This window comes from Cervus canadensis, chromosome 13 (assembly GCF_019320065.1).
Source record: "Cervus canadensis isolate Bull #8, Minnesota chromosome 13, ASM1932006v1, whole genome shotgun sequence".
Classification (NCBI taxonomy): Eukaryota; Metazoa; Chordata; class Mammalia; order Artiodactyla; family Cervidae; genus Cervus; species Cervus canadensis.
The window spans coordinates 72,711,109-72,734,542 of NC_057398.1; the positions used below are offsets into that span (position 1 = coordinate 72,711,109).

General features: G+C 40.8%; 1 protein-coding gene across 8 annotated transcripts in view; it reads right to left on the reverse strand.

The window, feature by feature from the left end:
* The window catches only part of SRGAP2 (SLIT-ROBO Rho GTPase activating protein 2), a 248,780-nt gene that overhangs the window by 105,291 nt on the left and 120,055 nt on the right, over window positions 1–23,434 (reverse strand). For all 8 annotated transcript variants that reach the window (XM_043485043.1, XM_043485041.1, XM_043485042.1 and 5 more), the window contains exon 4: window positions 14,090–14,252. In XM_043485043.1, coding sequence (XP_043340978.1) covers window positions 14,090–14,252 — 163 coding nt within the window. The remainder of the gene's footprint in view (window positions 1–14,089; window positions 14,253–23,434) is intronic.

Genomic DNA, 23,434 nt, shown 5'->3' on the forward strand with positions numbered 1-23,434 from the left:
TCTATGGAATTCTCCAGGCAAGAATACTGGAGTGGGTTGCCATGCCCTCTTCCAGGGCATCTTTCCAACCCAGTGATCAAACCCACAACTCCTGCATTGCGGGTAGATTCTTTACCTCTGAGCCACTGGGGAAGTCCATGTGTGCATATGTGTGTGTGTGTGTGTGTAAATATTCTGGGAAGGAAAAGTGAGCATATGAGTAATATTCTCCAGTGCAAAGATGAGGAAACTGAAACCTAATGTAGTGAAAGAATTCCACTGAGCCAGCCAGTACCCAGGTCAGCCATAGGTCTGAGGTCAAGGTTCCGGGCTAAACTGGGAGATAGAGGAAGACAGAGCAAGAAAAGGGGAAAAAAGAAGAGGGGAAACCCTCTCTCCTTGCCTTATATCACGTGGAAGTAGGGTGTTTTCAAATGAAAGCATTCCTATAAACAAGTGACTTGCAGAAAGATACAAATGAGATTCTGGATTGCTTTTGGACATACTAGAACATGTTCGAGCTGAGAGTCAAAACAACATAGCCAGAGAACCATAAAGAATGTAGGAATGAGCTGTGGGATAATCAGCAAATAGAATGCTGCCTAATCATTAAAAACAACATTTTTAAAGAGGATGCAATGACATGGAAAAAATGTTCAGCTAAAATGGTGAATGAAAAAAATTATACAAAACAATATACAATATAATCCTAATTTTCTAAAGAAAAATACACATAGAAAAAAGACTGTAAAGAAATACACCTTACAATGTTAATACTAATTCTAAGTAACCATTAATTTCTTTTTATTATTTTTGTTTTCCCCTCAATGTGCTGGAAGAATATGTATTACTTTAACAATTAGGAAAAAAGTAAACTAAGCTAAGGGATTTTTGTTTGCTTCCAAATCAAAGGTGACAGAAAATGCTGCTACTCAGTCTTGTCCCTGGGCTTTACCCATAACTACTTAGCTCAACACAGGATGATTCCAAGAGCTCATAAGATATAAGTTCCTATGGACTCTCAAAGACAAGCGTTAGTGCAGACAAAATTAGCGGGTAACTGAAAGCTTCATGTTGGCTAAGTACTAGGAAAAGCTGTATAGAGACCCTAATGATTTGTGGAGCACACAGTCAAAGACAGAAAAGAAGAAAACACAACAAAAAGGCTAAGGGGTGGGCATGATCAGGTAGAAAAACCATCAGATCTGAAAAGTTCAGTATCTTAAAGGAAAGAAGAGAATGGAAAAACTGAAGATGCTATCTCAAAAGAAGGAGAATTTTTTTTTTCACATTTTAATTAAAAATCATGTTCAGACAAGCAGGAAGAAAGTCAAAGAAAAACTCCTGACAAAGACAAATAGGGGAATCAAAAGAAGCCAGTCCTGCGAGGAGGGAGGCTGAAATCAGATACCTATTTTCTCTCTGGACAAGCTGGGCAAGAAGCTGAGTCAGAAGAGCACAAGGGAAATTCTGGCCTGGCAAAAGTACCCAAAGGTATTACTGCAGAATGCCCAAGTCATTCATTCCTTTCACAAGCACCTTCCCAATTCAATGACTGCTACCTTTCTACATGCGAGGAAGCAGACCACAGTGATGTGAAGAGAGGACACAGGAAGTGGGCCACGTAGCCACAAATCCCAATTCTGCCACCAATCGGCTGTACGGCCTTGAATAAATTGCTTAACCTCTGCCCATGTTCTTATCTATAACTGGAGATGATAAAACCGCTACCCATCTTTAAGGGCGTTGTGACGATTAAATAGGTTAATACATGTAAACCACTTAGCATAGTCCTTAGGCATCGTTACCACTCTTTTAGTATTCAGTAGGGCTTCCCTGGTGGCTCAGAGGGTAAAGTGTCTGCCTGCAATCCGGGAGACCCAGGTTTGATCCCTGGGTTGGGAAGATCTTCTGGAAAAGGAAATGGCAACCTACTCCAGTATTCTTGCCTGCAAAATCCCATGGACAGAGAAGCCTGGTAGGCTACAGTCCATGGGATCACAAAGAGTTGGACATGACTGAGTGACTTCACTTTCAGTCACTCAGTCGTGTCCGACTCTCCGTGACCCCATGGACTGCAGCACACAGGCCTCCCTGTCCATCACCAACTCTCAGAGCTTGCTCAAATTCAAGCTCATCAAGTCAGTGATGCCGTCCAACCATCTCATCCTCTGTCGTCCCCTTCTCCTCCTGCCTTCAGTCTTTCCCAGCACCAGGGTCTTTTCCAATGAGTCAGTTCTTCGCATCAGGTGGCCAAAGTATTGGAGCTTCAGCTTCAGCATCAGTCCTTTTGGTATTAGTTATAGTTTTTATTTCTATTATCGCTGTGAGTCTTATAATAAACAATTGATACCTAGCCAGCTTCTACGCCATTAGTGTAGTTTCTCCTGGGAGTAATACATTTTTACAAACTACTATCTATTTTCATGGTGCCTGATGAATTATATTAGTAATCTTTTCTCAGAGTAGCATCTTATAATCAAATATAGGAAGTACAGAGATTATCAATTGATGTTAAAAAATACCAGATGAACAACTGAACTGGCACCCAAAATATGTATGATAGCACCATAAATAATACCATACAACAGGCTTTTTACTGTGTGAGAAAAATGTAGCTGTAAAATAGAGGGTTCAGACTATCACCCTAATCTGGGGGGGGGGTCATAGTGGCATCATTATTGGTGGCTTTATTTCCTGATGTGATGCAATACGAAGTATACAACATCGCCTACTATATATTCTAGTTGAAAATATGTATCATGAATAGGTTTGGTCTATAGCACCACCTTCCAATTTATAGGAAATACAGGGTATGGGAAGAAGTTAAATAACAAAACAAGGAAGCAAGTAGGCAAATCTAGAAGGAGGGAGAATCTGTAGGACACTGGCCTGGTCTATGCAACAAATCAGCGTCATGGCAAAGAAACAGTACTAGATTAAAGGAGACTTAAGGGACATAAAACCACTGTGTATTAGATACTAGCTTGGGAAAACCAGGTGTCAAGGACATTTTAGGACAATTAGGTAAATATTTACATGGTTTGCACATTAGATGAAAATTTACTGAAATGGGTAAGTGGAGATTTTGACTAAAATAATAGATTATAAAATAATATATACAATACAATCTGCTTTTTAGTTATCATATTTTTGCTTTTTGATATTTTCTATTTTCTGCAATGCACATGTGCATTTAAAAGATTTAAAAGATTATTCAAAAGAACAGAAAGTAAGAAGGAAGAGGGAGGAAAACAGAGAAGGGGAAAAGGAGAGGTACAGAAGGCGGGGACGAGACCAGGGGAGAGTGAAGGGGAAACAGGGAGAGAAGCAGGTTTTGAATCCACCGTCATCAGAACTCAGGTTGTGACCAGGCTCAACAATCTGATTTGGCAATAACTATGTGTTAAGGATGCCACCTATAAATCCTGAAATGTGAGTGGCAGGGTGATGCTGTAGAAAGCATGGGATTTCAAATTCCAATGTCACCTCTCCTGGGTCTTACAAAACAGCATTTTACCAATGCAAGCTTTAGTTTTTTCAACTGTACAGTGGGAGGAAAAATAACTTTCCAAAATTATGTGCACAGAAGCATTATTCATAATAGCCTCAAACTGGAAACTTATCCAAATGTCAGCAATGGTAGAATGGATAAAACTGAAAGGCTCATGTCCCAGGAACTCCCTCCTCACCCCCAGGCAAACTGGGACTGCTGGTCATCCTAGCTGCTGCCACTGTAGGGGAGATGGACTTTGGAGTTCAAAGCCTGACAAGTTAGAGGGCTTGATAAACATCCTGGGCTTTCCATGGGAACTCCAGAAAGGTCATAACTTACATGTATAGAATATGTTTCAGAACTACAGGCAAAACCAAAATAGACCCATTTTAACAAAGCATAAAACCAGTTCCCTACAAGCTCAGGGTGATCAATTTAACTGCCTAGTAGATCAAAACTTAACACTCTGCAGAGGAAGATTAAACACAATTAGAGTCTCAATAATGACATCTACAATGTCCAATATGAAATAAAACATTAGTAGATTTGAAAAAATAAATGTTATTCATCGTCAAGAGAAAAAAGCCAATGATAAATAGAAACAGAACCACAGATGATGTAGATGTTGAAAACAGCTGACAAGAACTTTTCAAATAATTGGCAAATATGTTTTAAAAATAATAGATGAAGAGAGGGGTACTTTTAGGAGTTCTATGGAAACTGTAAGAAAAAAATGAAGAATCAAATGGAAATCAAAAAACTAAAAAATCTAACAGTTGAAATAAAAAATGTATTGGATGATATGAATAGCAGATTGGATACAACAAGAAAGGATCAGTCAACTTTAGAAATTATCTAAACTGAAGCACACGGGAAAAAAAAGCTTGCCTCAATGATCTATGGGCCTGTATCAAGCAGTCCAACAAGTGTGCAATTGGAGTCAAAGCAAGAAGAGAAAGCAGGACAGAAAAAATATTTCCCATAATTTTTCCCAAATTGAAGTAAAACCACTATCTATGGATCCAGGCTATTTAGATACTGTACTTATCTCAGTCAAATTAAAAAAAAAAAAAATGAACACCACGCTTAGACTCATTATAGTCAAATTGCTAAAAACAAAAGATAAAGAAAAAAACAGGATTGCCCTGGTAGTCCAGTGGTTAAGAATCACCTGCCATTGCAGGGTTCACGGATTTGATCCCTGCTCCGGGAAGATTCCACATGCCAAAGGGACAACTAAGCTTTTGCTCCACAACTAGGGAAGCCTGCGCACCCCGGAGCCTGTGCTCTGCAACAAGAGAAGTCGCTGCAGTAAGTCCGCACACCGCAACGAGACAGCAGCCTCCGCTCACTGCAACTAGAGAAAGTCCACACACAGCAACAAACACCCAGTGCAGTAAAAATAAGTAAATATTAAAAAAAGAAGAAATATTAAAAGCAGTCGCCCAATCCACCAAACATTATATCCAGGGGAACAGCAATAAGAAGCATAGCTGACTTCTCATAATAAACAGTAGAAACAAGGGAATAAAAAATGCCATAGTTAAATAGCTGAAAGAATAAAATTCCATCTATATAATTTTTTTTTCAAAAACAGCAAATACTTATATTGTGTTAGAAGTCCGGCTAGTGGCTTTCAGAGGATAATGAATGGAAAGGGGCAAAAGCGGGGGCTCGTGGGATACTGGGTACATTCTTTTCTTTATCTGGGTAATAATTACACACTTGGTTCCATTTGTAAAAATTCATAGAGCTGTACACTTTACAATACAAGCATTTTCTCTAACAACTTTATACTTACATAAAAAGCTAAGGGAAAAAAAACTTTCAAAATAGATGGAAAGACTAGAGAAAATATATTTAGGGCCTCCTACAGAAGAGCCTGGTGGGCTGCTATCTATGGGGTCACACAGAGTCGGACTCGACTGAAGCAACTTAGCAGCAGCAGCAGCAGGGTATATATACAGGGGGCTTAGCAGGAAAGAACCTGCCTGTCAATGCAGGAGACGAGGGTTTGATCCCTGGGTTGGGAAGATCCCCTGAAGAAGGAAATAACAACCTATTCCAGTATTCTTGCCTGGAGAATCCCATGGACAGAGGAGCCTGGTGGGCTACAGTCCATGGGGTCGTAAAAGAGCTGGACACAACTGAGTGACTAAACAATAACAATAAAAGTATATAAGCATTTCAAGAAGGCTTGTTATTTATTAGTATTCTTACCATCCTCCCGTAGGAAGTTTTGGGAGCTTTAAATGGAGTGAAAACCCCTAAGCCCCTGGGGGCAAATCTTACTCCTCAATTTGACTTTAAGCTCTCTTTAGCTCTAGTATAATGGTGTGTACACAGTTTTCACTAAAACACTTCTTGACCACATGCTCTCCTAGTTTAGGGTAGTATTCCAATACATACAAGGTGGCATGGAGACGTTTTTGTTTTCTGTCCACTGCATCTCTCTTTTCCACAATTTAAAATTGCTCTTCTGGTACTCTTAACCACCCCCTGATTTATGAAGACGGGGTACCATTACACAGAGCACCTTGTGCTCTTTCAAAAAAGGCATCTATATACCTGAGAACTGAAATACCAAAGAGGCAAATCTATAAACTAACCCAAGTCAAAGCAGGCATCTTTGATGCACACATTCCCTCTTAGCTGAATCTTCCTAAGGCCAAAAGAGCCCTGGGACACCCAGAGAGAAGCCCCAAGGGGGAGGATACAGATGCTTCTGACCGGTGTCACAGAAACCAAAGCTAAAATGCCACAAACAGCACGAAGTACAAAGCTCCCATCAATGCTAGCTTTGGCAGCAAACCTGATGCCCCCCTATCATCAGAGATACTTTTGAAGTAGCTGGCAGCCTTCCATTCCCTACTCAAATAAGCTCAGCTTCACATCCTATTCTTCTTTCCGAAGGGGATCTCTTCATCAGATATGAGAGAACAAAGCTCAATTAATTGGAACAGAGTTTTGCTCCCAACAAGATAAATTGGGCAACGGGAACAGCTGTCTGTAAAGCACCACACACTGCTGTTAGTGACCTTGTTAGAACAGGGAGGAAATTTAATCAACTTAGATACTGAGTTCCACGAGGAGAAGCTGTGGGGAGGACTGGGGAAGAGAGGGAGGGGTAAGTCAAACATCTACTCCTTCCCCCAGAAACGTCTTCAGGCCAAACCTGTTCTCAAGAGGGCAGAACAAAACCTTTGGTAATCTACTGCTTTCTTCTTACATTCAATCTATGGTACTGATCCGGGACATTCAACTCTACCAGCATCGTAGGTCATTTCTTCTCCTCCCAGTTATGGCACCATCACAGAACATGGTGGTGAATCATCATCCTCTCCCCTCATACACGCCAAACAGCTAGACTCAAAGACTCCACAGGAAGTCCTATCCAAAGGGGATAAACAGGTAGGCAGGTAACAAGCACTGCTTTTAGTTTCAAATCGCCTTTTAACCTGTTTTACTGCCAGAGCCATCTCCTTGGCCAGAGCAAATCTGACTGGTCGTGGCAATTCTCTTCTGACTGCTCTCATGGGAAAAGGACATGTCTAACACCTCAGGGTCCTGGAGAAAATGACTAATTGATCCTCTTATGATTCTTCCTCAGCACCCTTCTTGCATCTTCTATTTCCAGTGTGACCCCTAAAGTCAGATTCCCCCTTTGTCACCCTCCAAGAATAAAGGTAAACGACAATGGGAAGCCTAGACAAACTGACCTAGATGCTTCAACGCTGTCTGCAGCAGAGGCAAGTACGGCTCACAGACAGACGGACAGGGTCTCACTGCTTCACATACATCTCATGCTCTTGGGCTTCCCCAAGATGCAAACCAGGGTATCTACAGCAGTGATTCTCAACCCTGATTATAGGCAAGGGTCAGCTGGACTCTATCCCTGAGACCATGATTCAACTGTCCTGAAGTGGCGCCTTGGCATGGTATTCTTTTATTATCTTTTAAATCAATTTTACTGAGGCATAATTTGAATACAATAAAATGTATACATTTTGAGTATGTACGATGACACATTTTGACAAGTGTACACGGCCATAATGAAGAGTGTAGAACATTTCCACAACCCCCAGTTCCCTTGTATTCCTTTGCAGTTGACCCCATCCCCACTCTGGCCCCAAGGCCATCACTGATTTACTTTCTATCACTATATATTAGAGTTATCTTTTATAAGATTTCATATAAATGGGATCATACAGAATGTGTTTGTAATGTCTGGCTTCTTTTTATCAATAGAATGTTTTGTGAGTTCATTGGCATTATTGTATCCAATAGCATTTCATTTCTTTCTATTGCCAAGTAGTATTCATATATGGACATACCACAACATGATTTTCTACAATATGCTTATTCATCTGCTGATGGATATTTGAGTTGTTACCAGTTTTGGCTCTAATAAATAAAATATTAGTTTCCTACAGTGACCATAACAAATTACTGCAACCTGGTGGCTTGAAACAACACACATTTACTCTTGTATAGTTTTGGAGATCAGATGTTCAAAACCAATTTTACTGGGCCAAATGGTATCAGCAGCGAGGCTCTCAATTTCCTTTCCTAGCATATAGAGCCGCGCTCCTTGGCTCCATCTTCAAAGCCAGTGGCCTAGCATCTTCTCTGTGACTTTACTTCCTTCCCTCCACCTCTCTCACATGGCCTTCTTCTCTTTTGCCTGTAATCTCCCTCCATTTCCCTTTTATAAGGACACTAGTGATTGCATTTAGGACCCACTTATGTAAACAAGAATTAAATCCACATCCTAAGATCTTCAAATTCATCATATGTGCAAAGACTTATGGATAAAGTCCAACAACATTCACAGGTTCTAGAAATTAGAACAGGGACATCTTCGGGGCGGGACCATTATTCAGTCCACAATAAAAGCTATTACGAATATTCAGGTACAAGTTTTTGTGTAGATATATACTTTTATTTCTCTTGGATAAACACATAGATATGGAATCGATGGGTCATATGGTTAAGTACATATTTAACTTCATAAGAAACTGCCAAACTATTTTCTAAAACAGTTTGTACCTTTTTACATTTTTTACCAGCACCATATGAGAATTCCATCCATTCTAACGGTATTATCAGTCTTTTTATTTTTTTTATTTTTTTATTATTATTTTTTTTTATTATTATCAGTCTTTTTAATGTCAACCTTTCTAGTGTGTATGTAGCATATCTCCTTATAGTGGTTTTAATTTGCATTTACCTGATGATTAACGATATTGAGCATCTTTTCATGAGCTTACTAGCCATTTATATATACCTTCTTTGGTGAATGTGTCTATTAAAACCTTTTACCTGTTTAAAAAAATATGGGTATTCCATCATCTTATTATTGAGTTCTGTGTATTGCAAGTATAGTCTCCCAGTCCTATGGCATATTTTTCATTTTCTTAACAATATCTTTCCAAGAATAAAAGTCCAAGAATTGATGAAGTCCATTTTTCTTTTTTCTTTTTCTTTTATAGTTCATGCTTTTGATAGCCTAAGAAATCTTTGTCTCTTCAAGGTCACAAAGAGTTTTTTTTTAAAAACTTCCCAAGTGACTCTCTCGAAAAGCAGAAGTTTGAGAACTACTGGTCTATTGGGAATCTGACCTAGCTTTCTCAATTTAACCTGACTTTCTGCCATAGAACCTTAGGGTAATAAAGATAAAACAGTTACCTGAAATACCATAATAGGCAGAATAAAATTTAGTCTTAGCACTGTCTGAACTGACTGCCTTCCAAGCCCAAGAGTAAACAGCTGTTAAGGGCTAGAAAGTGTGACTGGAAACGCCAAGTGGGAGGCACGTTTAGGGTGTCCCAGCTAAGTGAGAGGGGGAGAGAGAACAGGGTGGTCTTCTCCCCGGTGGGAAACTGCACATCCAAGTTTATTTCAGTTTAAACTAAGAGAGTGAGAGAAACAATTTCTCTTCCTGGTAGGATCCTTTAGGACACGCCCCGCACAGAGACGAGAGGGAGCTAAGAGTCAGAGTTGGTAGAATTTGGCCCCCGTTTTTTAAGCCACCGCATTAAACAAATGAAGGTGGCAGCAATAATATTTGCCCAGACCCCGGTTCCAACAGGGGTTAGACAGACTAAGCTTTCATAACATGAAAGGAGATGTCAGGAGCACCAAACGGGCTCAACTTCCCCTGGAGTCTTAGACAAAGTGCGCCTGTTTCTGAGTTGTGGACAGGAGGCTACTTTCTCTACATGTTATATTTAGCTAAAGGAATCTCTACCAGGACTTCAGGCAACATGTGAAATATGTCCCAGCAGACATAACCACAAACCAGAGGGCCAGCAGGGAGCATCCCTTAAGGGGGTTCAGAGCAAAGAGGGGCCAATTGTGCAGCCACCCTGACAGCCCCGAATTAGCTGAGTCAGTTTCCAGTCAGATTTTCGGTCAGCTCTCGTCTTTAATGAGTCTTTGTTTCCCTCTTACTAGAGATTCTGCCCCTAGGGAGAAAAACTCGCCGCTGTACTTGACTTTCAACACCAGGTGCTTGCCCAGACGCCAGGTAGGAGAAGCAACCGAATGTTGATGTTTAACACCTCCGGGTCCTTTGAAGGGGTGTGTGCTGAAGAAAAGGTTAGTCTAATTCTGTAACTAAGTGAAATATCTGGATTCAATGAAAAAGAGCAAGAAAATCCAGATTACCCTCTACTCTGCATACAATACCTAGAGAGGCCTAATAGGACAAGTAGGTGGAAAACCTTGAGTTCTAGAGCCTGATGGCTGTATTTAAATACCAGCCTCATTTCTTCTCTTGCTTAATCTCTTGATGTCTCAGTTTCTCCCCCGATAAAATAAGGGTCATAGTAATAACTACCTTATAGAAGTGTTGTGAGGATTCAATAAGATAATGCATACTGTACCTAGCACACGAGGGTTCAAAAATCTTGGTTTTGATGATTATAACCTTTGCCAGAGAATCATTAAGTCTTATAGATTAAAATAAATTTCTTTACAGGAAGAAAAGCCCTGATTTTTACCAGTGACAAGCAGAAGATTCAAATTCACATAAAATACTGGTAAATTTTCAGGTGTCCACAGCTGAATCAGAAATAAAGGTACATTTTCTTTGTGTCTCCAGAGAAATGTGGGTTTTTCCTTTTGCTACTGGAACCAAATTTACAGGTAAAATAAGAGGTGTATTTATTCTACATATTTGGATATCAGTGTGGCATCTCTTGGTTGCTGGCCATTGTAGATAAAAGAATCTGAAACAATACTTCAATCTTTTAAGAAATATGGCCTTCCGTTGCTTAAGTGAGTCCCTTCTCTATACCCACACTCACTTTTGTCCATCCTTATCTCAGGGATTGCAGCTTACCTTATCACAATTTAACAAAGGTCACCCAACAACCAGAAGGAAGCCCTCAGTGTAGGATGTCTTTGTCATCATACAACTACAGTGAATTAGATTTCAAAGGCAGAATGAAGACCCTATAGCTCAGTTTTCTTTAAACTTGGGAGAACTAAGGCAGAGAAAAAAGAAAGTAATTGTCCAGAGTTTCAGAGTTACTGGCTAAGCTGAGCCCAAGAGAAAGAATCTCTTGGAGAAGGGCTCTGCTTTAAGAGCATAAAGCAAGACCCAAGAAGCTTCAAGTAACTGCCAGGGTGGCCAGGGACACTCCTCGGTTCTCTTATCTGATTACTATAGCTCAACCTGTGGGATCCTAATTCTTCATGTGCAACACACTCTAAACAAAGGAGACTGAAAATGTCAGGTATGGAGAGAAACTACTTCTTTGCCCATTACTAGAAAGCAGAGGAGTTCTCATCCAAACAGAATTAATCTATTCTTAGGATCAGCCAAGCTAGCTTCTACCTTAGAGTTCTCTGCCTACACTGGACCCCAGGGGAGAGAGAAAAGAGGTTATTCACCCTGTGGGATGGTAAACATTGGTTATTTGACAATCCTAAGGATATCTCTAATCCACTATAATTTAACTGATGGAAAGTTACAAGGATCAAGAGAAAGTCCTATGATCTACAACTACCTACAACAATATGTACAAATCTCACAAATACAATGTTGAATGAGAAAAACCAGACACAGAAGAGTACACACTGCACGATTCTATTTATATAAAGTATGAAACTGAGCAAAACTAATCTCTGCTGTGAAAAGTCAGGAGTGACGCTATTCTGAGGGACTGGGGACACCCCTCCCAATCCCTTAGTGACAAGAAAGGAGCATGAGGGGACTTCTGGGACTGAAATACTCTGTTTCTTGATCTGAAAGCTGGTTACCAGGTGTTTTCAGTTTATACAAATGCATTTAGCTTTGAGCTGATGATATATTCACTTTTCTTCAATGAAATGTAATATATAAACAATCCAGTGATTAATTAGAAATTCTTCCTTACACCCTCAGCATAGAAATGCAATGCTTAAGGAGGCCAATGCTTAGCCAAAGGTTGGAATATCATTCATGAGTGGATGGGGATACATACCATGGTTTATATACATGCCATGTGCTTAGGCCTTTGGTGAAACGTGAATGGCATCTGTGGAGCCAGGGACGCTTGTGGCTTTGATAACTGACTGCCTTTGGCATAAACATCTCTAAAATCTGGAGGGGTTATAAGATTCTCTCAGCTTGGTTCTTCTCTAACCTTCTGAAACTGGAGAAAAGCGAGCTGAGAGATGGGGTGAAGTCCAGATAGCTAAACATCTCTCATAAAAATTTCTTCTCAGATGAACAGAAGAAATAGAGGAGGATACTATCCATCAACCCCTTTTCTTCTTGAGATGGTCTAAGTGTCTGTCAAGATGGTAGAGAACTGGTATCTGATCACTGGTTCCATCTAAGGTTTAAAAATATATTTTAATAAAAATTCTATATATTTCAGGTGTATAAAATGATTTAGTATACACATAAGAGTGAAATGATTACTACAATCAAGATAATATGTCATCTCATCACACAGTTACCTTTTCTGTGTGTATGAAAAGAGCCTGTGAAATCTACTCTCTTAGCAGTGTTCCAGTATTGAATACAGTATTATTAACTATAGTCATTAATTTTAGTCACATACAATGTCACTAAATGTTACAGAATAATTCAAGTTAATGACAAGCAAGCTGGAGCAGATGCTAGGAAGCATGAGGAGATGGTGAAAAGTACCCTCGCCCCTAAATGAAGTATGGCCCCAACCACAGCACAGCCGGGCCACTAAAAATAGCCAGTGAGCTCTGCAAGGAGTTATCTTTATCTTCCTTCTTTCATTCTCAGATGATTGTAGCGCTAATATCCTATCTGTATGACACAGGGAAAGCCCCTTCACAGATGCAATTATGTAGATGGACAATTCTAAAGCAGTTCTTTTTTCATGCTGGTAAAAAAAAGAAGAAATTGGGTTCTAATTCCAGACCTACTGAGATCTGTATGCTTCCTTATGTTAAAAATCAGAAAACTGACCAAGAGCTAAGGCTACTATGGACCATAGTCTTATTTACCGAAGTCCATTCTCCCCCAGCCTCAAATTTTAACACTGATTTTTTCAACAGGAAACCAGTGAATTCCCTATGTATGAAACCAATGATACTCCTCAATATAAATATATCCTCTTTCTACATATCACTTGTGGGAAGGTTATTCACCTTCTAAAAAATCTTTTAGATGCTGCATGAGACAAGTGCTCGGGGCTGGTGCACTGGGAAGACCCAGAGGGATCGGGTGGAGAAGGAGGTGGGAGGAGGGATCGGATGCAGAATACATGTAAATCCATGGCTGATTCATGTCAATGTATGGCAAAAACCACTATAATATTGTAAAGTAATTAGCCTCCACTAATAAAAATAAATGGGAAAAAAATAAAATAAAAAATCTTTTGGAAATGTCAGAGCTTGAAAGTTAGACATGGTACATCAAGTACAATAGTTGGGGTATTTGCCACCATTTGTAACCAAAAGTTATGAATAAATGATGCCATTAAGAGCTCAGATTGAGAGAGCTTAGAAAAGAGCTTCCTAGGTTTCCAAAAGCTTTGTTCCACTACTGACAGGTGAATTTGGCACAAATTTCCTAAGATTATCACAAACAACTGAGCTTCAGAAAACATTGAGGGGTGGGTTCAAGTTCCATCTGGGAACATCAAAACAAACAAACAAAAAAACAACCCCCAAAAATGCATTCAGGGACCAAAGACAAAGATATGTCATGATGAGAATGATAATCAAATTCATGAGTTCACCTTGGATAAGATGAGAACTTGAAAATAGAACTAAACTAAAAACATAAACAGACATGGATGTGCTAAATGAACTAGAAGAGGAAATCATAAAACAACACAGAACATCTCTGAATCTCAATAGCTTCACAAATCACTTAGGAAGTTAACCAAATACGGTCATTACTAATATTCACAAATTATGAATTATGCTGCCAGATCTGGGGTTGTACCTTGCAAATGGTTCTTTTCCCAGGGCTACTATAAATTCATCTGAGAAAGGAAGAAAAAGAGCCAAATCAATGTTTTCTCTCCATAAGTACATGGTAGGGCAAGACCCATGGAAAGCCTTTTAAGTGGGCCAATAAGATGTTCTTTCTCTTATTTACAAGATAGTGTCTGTGGTTAGAAATAGCCTATTTACCTTTTTAAAGAGTCTTCCTGAGTCCTCGCTGACTTGGACAAATCGAGGAATGATATTATTCAGGTAGATGTCACTCAGCGTGGTGTGGTCCCTGCTCTCCCGCTTCACCTGGTTTAAGAGGAGATTCCAGCAGTTGACTGGAGAGAGAACATTCTGATCCTTCCTGCAGAGAAACAGCAAGAAAACAAATCAGCATTGGTGAACAGGCAGGGTCAACATCTCTGACTACAGTACATGTCACAAAATCATAGCAATCAGAGCCAAGCCGGAAATAAAGATGTCTTTCCTGAAGCTGCACCTCTAGTTTTCTCTTCTTCTGAAAGCTCAGTGGAGGAAAAAGGGAGAAAATAAGAAGAAGGAGAAGGCGGTGATAGGAAGAGGGAAAGAAGAGAAGTAGGATTATCTGTGGAGTATCTATTATGTTCTAGAAGGTGGTCCTACTGGTAAAGAACCTGCCTGCCAATGCAGGAGACACAGGAGACACGGGTTCGATCCTTGGGTCGGGAAGATCCCCTGAAAGAGGAAATGGCAACCCTCTCCAGTATTCTTGCCTAGAGAATCCCATGGACAGAGGAGCCTGGTGGGCTACGGTCCATGCGGTCGCAGAGTCTGGCACAACTGAAGCGACTTAGCATCCACACCTGTGTGTTCTAGAAACTTGGTAAAAGCTTTACATACATTATCCCACCTAAGCTCCATCATCTTGCTGTCAGAAAAAAATTACTATTATCCTCATTTCAGTACTTAAAAACAAAACAAAACAAAACAAAAAACACAGAGAGTTGTCACTTGCCCACAGCTAGTAAGGAGTCACAGAGACAGTAAAAGGGAGTCAGGGACCAGACCACAGTTCTGTGCTGACTAGAATGATTCTAGGAGGTCTGACTCCAAATTCCATGACCTCAACCACTACAATATTTGGTTTGTGTCTAGGATTACAGGCAAAAGTTAGTCTCTAGACAAAATTTAAGCTACAGACTAAATCCCTCACATTTCTCTCTCACAGGATTCAATGAAGACAACTGTGGACGCATTTGCCATGAAAAAGTCACTGAAAATTCTTCAGTCCCACAGAACGCATCCAGAGAGGTTTGATTTCATTGACTGAGCCATTTTCTCATGCCCCATACAACCAAGAGCATAAACCAGTATCTGAACCGTGTATTGTGAAGACGTTAACAGCCTGAGTGGAGCAGTAAAACACTAAACCTAGATGCTCATTCTACTGAAAAGGATGTGATCGAAAACAGTTACTGATTCGATAATCAGCTCCCAGCACTAATTTAAGCAATAGAAAGTTTTGCATCTGCAATGTGGATTTCTTTAAGGAAAGAAACAGAAGGAAAGGGTTATTTATCGAGAGCTTACTGTGTACTTGGCACATGGCTGGGCCCTGTACTCATGTTGTTCAATTTGAACCCTACAAAACCTGACAAAGTGGGGGTTATCAACCACATTCAGCAGATGAGGAAAAGCTGGACCAAGAAAGGTTACAATATCTTGTTCAAGTTCATACAGCTAAAAAGTGGCAACGCTGGAATTCAAGAAGAAGCCCTGTAATTGCAGAGAGAATGCTCTTAATCACTGCAAAATATCACACCTTGTTTGTCCCCATTTTCGCTCCTGCCTCGCCACAGTCAGACTCTTAAAGCAAAGAAAGCAAGCTGTGAATGGCTCGGTAATCGAGTCCACACCGCCTCTCTCTAGCACCAGGAACCTGTGACTTGTAGGACAGAATTCAACATAGAAGAGCTCTGTCAATTCAGAAGAGGTAACCATTAACAAACAATCACACCACACCTACTCTGGCTTCTGAAAAGACCATTAAATCAAAATACCTGTCTAAATAGTACCAAGAGGCTGCTCCAAACCAATGAATATTAAGAGTCCAAACTGAAACTGCTTTATCAGTTCAGTCGGTTCAGTCGCTCAGTCATGTCGTACTCTTTGCAACCCTGGGGACTACAGCACGCCAGGCTTCCCTGTCCATCACCAACTCCCGGAGCTTGCACTGGAGAAGGGAATGGCAAACCCCTTCAGTATGCTTGCCTTGAGAACCCCATGACCAGGATGAAACTACTTTTGTACCTGCTCTCTACCCTTACCCCCTGCCCCGGGCACCACGCTTCTGTGGTCAAAACCCCTAACACGTATGTACTGATGACTATGGTAACAAGGGCATCCACTTTCTAGGAAAATTAAAAGATTTCTATGGAAATTAAAAATATATACTAGCTAAGAGAGAGAGATACATGTAATTAGTTCACTCCTTTCAAAACCCCTAGCGCCTGGGGACAAAAAAGAGGTAAATAGGAAACAATCCTAAATTCAAAACAGTGAGATCAGAGCACAGACATTCAGCAACATTTGATGTTCCCACTGCAAGAAAACTTTCAAACTGATTCTAAATCAGCCTCAGTTACAAAATCCTAAATAACCTAATTTTTACTGGGTGGCAAGACACCCATGTCCTCAGTAAGCATGGAATACACCACACAAATACACACACTTTTTGAAGGTGCGGCTCTCACACGACCTTAACTTTACAGCTGGTTTGAATCTGTTTCTTGTGGGCTGGTGGTCCCTCTCTCTTCTCTATGGCAGTCTACACACATGGAAACAATGCTACAATTCAAATTTAGAAGTGTACAAACATTTGCGTTTTAAATGAACAAAGTAGTAGTAGGGGCTTTAGTGGTTACAAAAGTGCTGCTATCACAATACAGCTGGGAGAGAAAGAAAGACCTATGATATCACAGAAGGTTAGAGGCACAAACAGCCAGCTAGTGCACCCATGTACTGAATCCATCACAGATCACAGGTGCAGGCAGGAGAGGTGAAACCAGCCCAGTACCATGGAAAAGGATGCGGAGCCTCGGGTAAACAAAGACATTAAAAAGGATGGGAGGAAGTGGGGATCTTTTAAAATGCCTTGTCACTTACCACTCATAAATTTATACTTATTAAGAACTTCTAAGGTGCTACAAGTATCAATATTTTTACCACATGTATTTATTTCCATTCTTATAGCATGCAGTGGGACAGCCATGATCAGTTTCAGTGAGTAGGACCTTTAATAAAGCGTTCTGAGAGATGTTGGAATTACAGAACATTACATTTCAATTTCAAAGAACTGTAATACACCCGTTCAAATGAGCAACCTCTACTGAAATATTTAAGGGGCCTGGGACCCAGTTTCCCTGCAGCAGACTCCACCAGTGTCTCATGGGCTGCCCAGGTGAGCTTTGTTACATGCGTGTTTTGGAATAAAAAATCAATGTGTGGGTCCAGACTGTTGAAAAATATGCTATTGATTAGAATGAATGTTGCTCTGTACAGGTTTAGTTTTTAATTCAACCTACGTGTCTCCTTGGGCAAAGCTGTTCAGGTGAGCACACGATTTACACACAGTGGCCAAGTTCAACTGCACGCCACAGAAGGCGCGGGGGCCTATGCTGGGCTCATGGCAGACCATGGCTGGGTAATGAGGATAAACATGCTCAGTATCATCTCACTTCATTATCAACTGTTGTAAAGTTTATTAAACATTTCCATTTATCCAGTTAATATTGATGAAGGAGAATGGGAATAGCTTCTAGGTAATGTCAGTGATTCAAATTTAAAACGAAAACCATCCTTTTTTTTCAAGCATCTAAATCAATTTAAAACTATCTCAAGATTATGACAACTCATCTGTGTGAGTCAGGATTTCTTGATGGCGAACAACACAAACCAGAACCTAAAATAACTTTGATGCTGAAACTGATATAAACCTGTAACTCTGATTCATAATCGGGGTTCATAAACCCAGCTTCACAGTTCCTACTGATTATAAATTGGTATTTCAAAAGTTAGATTTACACCAATAAAACACTGCTTTAATCTGCTACATATATGAGAGCTCTGTGTAAAATTTTTGTTTTAAAAAAGGAGTCTGGCCCTAAAACAAAATAATATTAGACTCCGCTGTCTGTTTCTCCCAGGATTTCCCACTCTCTTTTACTATTAATGTAGCTTTCATATAATATTTTTGGTTCTTTGAGTTTGTATGCCTTTGGACTTATTTCTCCTTCCAGCAGAGGTGTTTTAATTAATTCATTTATTTATTTTGGGACCGTGATGTGGGAGAGGTGTGGGGCATGGGGAAGGAGGGGAACACAACTCTGCTGTAGAGATGATTTTCCCAGCCAACACGAACAAAGGCGAAACACACTTCAGGCTGGAAAACGAGCAAGTCAACGAGACGTGATTTCATAGGGAGCATATTAAGGTTCTGCTAGAGTGGTTTCCTGCTTCAGCAGCTTTGCAGCTTGATTTTATTTGGGGCTGCTAGAGCCAAGGGAGCTTCGTTTGGTCAGGAGATTGAAATTTGTCTTTATATCTTTTCCATCTATCACTTGTTTGTACAGTTTCTTTACCTACCCCGCCCCCGGAGTCTTAGGTTGTGTGACACTTGGGCCTTTACAGAAAAGGGTCTGAATCCCTGAGGCATGTGCTGAACAGCTGCAGACCTCCTCAAACACTAACCCCTAAAAAGCAGACAAAATATCCAGAAGTGTTTTTCTTACTTAAAAATTTTTTTCAGGAGGAAGATCAAGAAAATGTAATATTGTAATTGAGAGGGAATGACTCTGGAGTCAAAAAAAAAAAAAGAGGCCCAGAAAGTCACAAGCCAACTAAGCATCCACAGATGAGATGATCATTATAAATGCACTGAAAGAGCTAAACCTGGACAGTTGAATCATTAACTTCAAATACATTAGCCCAGTTCTTCTCCTTCAACTTAAACTATTGATGGACATTCAACACACTTAGCCACCAAATCCTCAAAGGTGTTTCTCTAAAAAAACTAAGGTGAAGAGCTGACTCGGTTGGCCCAGCTAACTCCGTCTCCGCTGATCCGAGAGCACACGTCCCTTTGTTTCCATACCCCCCATCCGGTTTCACTTGTCTCATCTGTAAAATGGACACATGCCCCGTGTTGAACGTCAGGCTCCCCCAAGATCTCCAAAGCATGACTGCAAACCTGCAAGCTCTCCTGGCCTAAGGTAGCATTTAATTAACGATTGCTATGTTCACAGGTCTGCAGACGGGCTGCATGATGCAAGCCTAGCATTACCGGGATGGCTTGAGCTACTACGGAGCTCTACTGAGATTTGTTTCCTTTTGGGCCAGTGGTCTCTGCCTTGCCCACCTCACGAGGCTGTTGTGTGGCTAAAATGAGATGGTGGGTGCAAAAGAATTACATCAACAGTAAAGTACTATACAAATGTGAAGCAGTATTATTTTTATTTCCAAATACACTAGGATTCAGCATTCATCGGTTTCCGACATGCTCCTCACCCGGCCCTGGGCTGGGGCCAAGAGCGCAGCCTGCTGCAAGCGCACTCGGCAAATAATGGCTGGGATCAGACAGCAGCAACAGGCAATTAACCAAGCAGCTGTAAGTCTCTGGGAAGACGTGAGGGAGATACCAACGGGAGAGCAGAATTTAATCTTCCACTGTCCTTCCCCCAAGGGGCAAGGTGAAGGAGCAGCCCTGCGTTCCACACAGGGAACTGTGCTGAGGGAGACAGGAAGGAAGCCTCAGCGAGACTGGACTGCCAGAAGCCTGGGAGTTCTGCGCTTCCACTGGGCCCCCTTTCTCTCCGTTTCTTTCAAACCTGCCAGTCTGCATAAGATGCAAATGTTGATACACCTAAGAAGGCGGTTTCTCACCTTTAAAAACACACATATATGTGCTGTTAGACAAAAACCCAAATGAGTTAAACAAATACATCTTCCAATATAGATTACTGAGTACTTAGCTATGAGGAGGATTTTTTAAAAAAAAGGTATATATATATAATAAAAGGGACCATTTAGTGATAGTTGGACAGGAAACTGGTGACAAGGAGAGGCTAGATTTCTACACCTAAATTCCTTCCTGGTGCCTTGATTAAAATGAAATGAACTGAGGCAGCCAAAGAGATTATTTTATTCAGATGAGTGTTATTAGCCTTTCTGGCTTATTTTCTCTATTATGCATTTTGCTGATGCTGACAGAAGCAAACCTGCTGGATAGAGAGGCAAAGCCTCAGCGGATTTATGGCTTGACAGTGCCATGCATAAAATCAGACCCTTGCTGACCCAGATAAGCCAGAGGATGGATGGGATTTGCTGGGGAAGGTGTTAAAAGAAGAAGAAGAAAAAATCACCAAGGTGGGAACTGACTTGAAAAAGATTCTGCCTATAACGGTTGCTGCTGGCTGTGTGACCCAGTAGTACAGTGGGAGCCTGGAGGCATCTTTCAAAGATAGGCAGGCGGGCAGACGGGGTGGGGGGGGGGGGCAGGCACACTTCCCTGAGCTTATCACAGCGACAGCTTCAGCTTTGCCAGCAATGAGATCAGAGTAGGAGAGTTCAGAGACAGAAAGAAAAAAGGGCCAAAGGCAGAAAATGTATATTCTACATACGGAGAAACGAGCTCTCCAATTTTCAGGGACAAGTTAATACTACAAATTGTCTTCAGTGGCCTAGACAGATGATTAGAAAGGATTCATGCAGTGGTGTACCCACCTTACTCAAAATAGTATAAACTGTCCCCTGTAATCACGTGTGGGGGAAGAGCTGTATGGAAATGGAATTCTTGTGGCTTTGGATCACTTCCAAGGAGTCCAGCCACACCCTTTGGATAATGGCATATTCGAGAGCTGGGACTTTAGGAATCTGCTTTGAAGTTGAGAACTGGACTAGCACGTGTATGACATCTTAATGACTATTTCCTGAATGACTGTAGGACCAAGGTCCCCCTGAGTTAGGTCAGAGAACTGGGAGTGGTTCCCAAACCCAAGCCATTGTATTAATAGATGCTGAATGGAAATGTCTCCATCAATTTATGCTAGGTGAGAGATTTTGCCTTCCCTTCAATCACCCCTACCCCACCCATGTTCATGGTGGGAAGGAGAGGTTAGAGTTTCGCTCAAGACAGCTCTGTGGATCTGTGAGAAGAGAACTGGTTGAAGGGTGGTTGACCTAAGATTTGAGTATTTTCCACCCTGGTTTCTTGCCAAGATTTCTGGCAGCTTATTGTCCAGCCTCCTTCTCTGAGTCCTTGGTCTCTAAAGTCTTCTTATTTCATTCATTGATGCAACAAATACTGATTGATTGAGCACCTACTATATACCAGGCACTGCTCAGGGATGGGGTCGCAAGAGTCAGACACGACAGAAGTGACTTAGCAGTAGCAGCAGCAGTAGTTCTGAGCATTAGAGTTAAAGGGAGCAAAATTCTTACTTTTGACCTGCTTCTTCCATGTTTGCAGACCTCCTGGATCCAAGACATGACTTTTCTGCTCCTAAACTGTCCACCAGCTTTAACTCACATCTTACCCCAGTCTTGATACTTGGCTGACCCACTGTGAAACACTGATTTGGCTGACTCAGAAGATCTACCTGCCCACCAGACCACTCATGGCTGCTGTAGGCCTGGGTCCTTCCCTTTATTTACATCCCATGTCTTGCCACTAGCATTCTTAGAACTATAGGGAGGCATAATCAAAGAGATTACTAAACCCTCTTAATGCACTCTGGGTACAATCTAAATGCTGGAGAAGAAAAACTATACCAATATGATCCAGAGAACTAAGGGCCTATACATTTACCTAAGTTTTAAAATTTCCCCCTGACAGCTCCTCAAAATAGGCTGTAATCATTTAAAGTTCTGAGTTGATTAATTCACTTAATTAAAATAAAATATCATAGCAAAAGACATAACAAAGGTATGATTGATAACCAAAGAACAAAAAAGTCATATATGTTTCTCATTTAAAAATTTTTTATAACTATCTACATTAACAGTTGGATCCACATATTCCATAGAATAATCTGTGAACAACGCTACAATTATATCTTCAGTTTTTTCTTCTCTGGTTAATCAAGATATCACCAGAAACCCCATAAGTAATTATAGCACATGACAAATGTACAGAGAAAAAAATACTCGCAGATGTGTTAGCAGATTTTTTAAATGAATGAAATCTTGGGAGATGACTGAGACAGACAGTCTGGCTCACTCCTGGTAGTTCATTGTAGAAAAATAAATACCTGTCTGTGCCAAACTGGAATGATGTCACTCAGAAATCCACACACTTATTTTCAGAGCAGTAACCACTACCTTGGGAGGAGGCATCTCTCCGGCATCAGGCAGGAGTGGAGAAGCTTAATTTGCAGCCAATAACTCTTCCTGCCTGGCAAATGGTCCTTACACATATCAAGTACCAACAAGCCACTTGGGAAGAAAGGGTATCCCTAAGATTCAAACCTCCCCCTGCAGAATACCTGTTATTGAGACAACGTGTTTCCTTACTTGGCTCATGGTAACAATGAGAAAGGAGAAATAAAGTAATATGATTTGGTCCTGTGAAACTATAATTGTTGTCTAGTTGCTGAGTCGTGTCCGACTCTTTTGCAACCCATGGCCTGTAGCCCACTGGGAGCCTCTCTCTATCCATGGCATTTCTTTCCCAGGCAAGAATACTGGAGTGGGTTGCCATTTCCTTCTCCAAGGATCTTCCCAACCCAGGGATCTGTGAAACTACAGAACTACATATAACGAAGTCTAAATAGTCATCAGATCAGCTGCCTGCGTCGTCATCAGTTCTCACGTGTTATTTTGAAATTTATCTTGCTTTACTGGAAGGAAGTCTCTTGAGGACAGGGATAGTTTGGAATATTCAATGAATGTCTATCACCAAGAATGGGTGGTTAGTTAATCAGCATTGATTAGTGACAGATGTCACAGCCACAGAACTCCACAGTAAGTGTGGAGCACAGTAAGACAACTCATTTAAAGAATAGTTAACATCTTCAGCCTCCACCAATCTTGCCTAATCAACTACTGCAGCATGAATTTGTGGGTTGTTGAGTGACTGAGTTTGTGCGCCCAGTGGTTTGTGTACTTAAGTTACAGCATATTATTAACCATGCCAATATTTTGCTGGATAAATTTTAAAGGGTTGGATGGAGTAAGAGATGCCCTGGTCAATTTCCAGATTAGTAGGTTACTGAGTTCTACAGGTCTTTAAGGCATCTGTGTAAACAATGATACCCATCCCAGCAAGACGGTACTCTGTGGAAAGTACCCTGAACCATGCTGATGACCTACAGTCTAGCCTTAATTCTGCCACTTGCTGACCAAGTAAACCAGGATATGTCACAGATGCAATCTGGGCCTCAACATTTCTTCATCTGCTTAAAAAAATAAATGGGGACAGCAGACCTTCCCTGCCTAACTCACATGGCTATCAGAAAGATCAAGTCAAAGGAGGGGATGTCCATAAAGAAATATCATAAACACTAAAGTGTT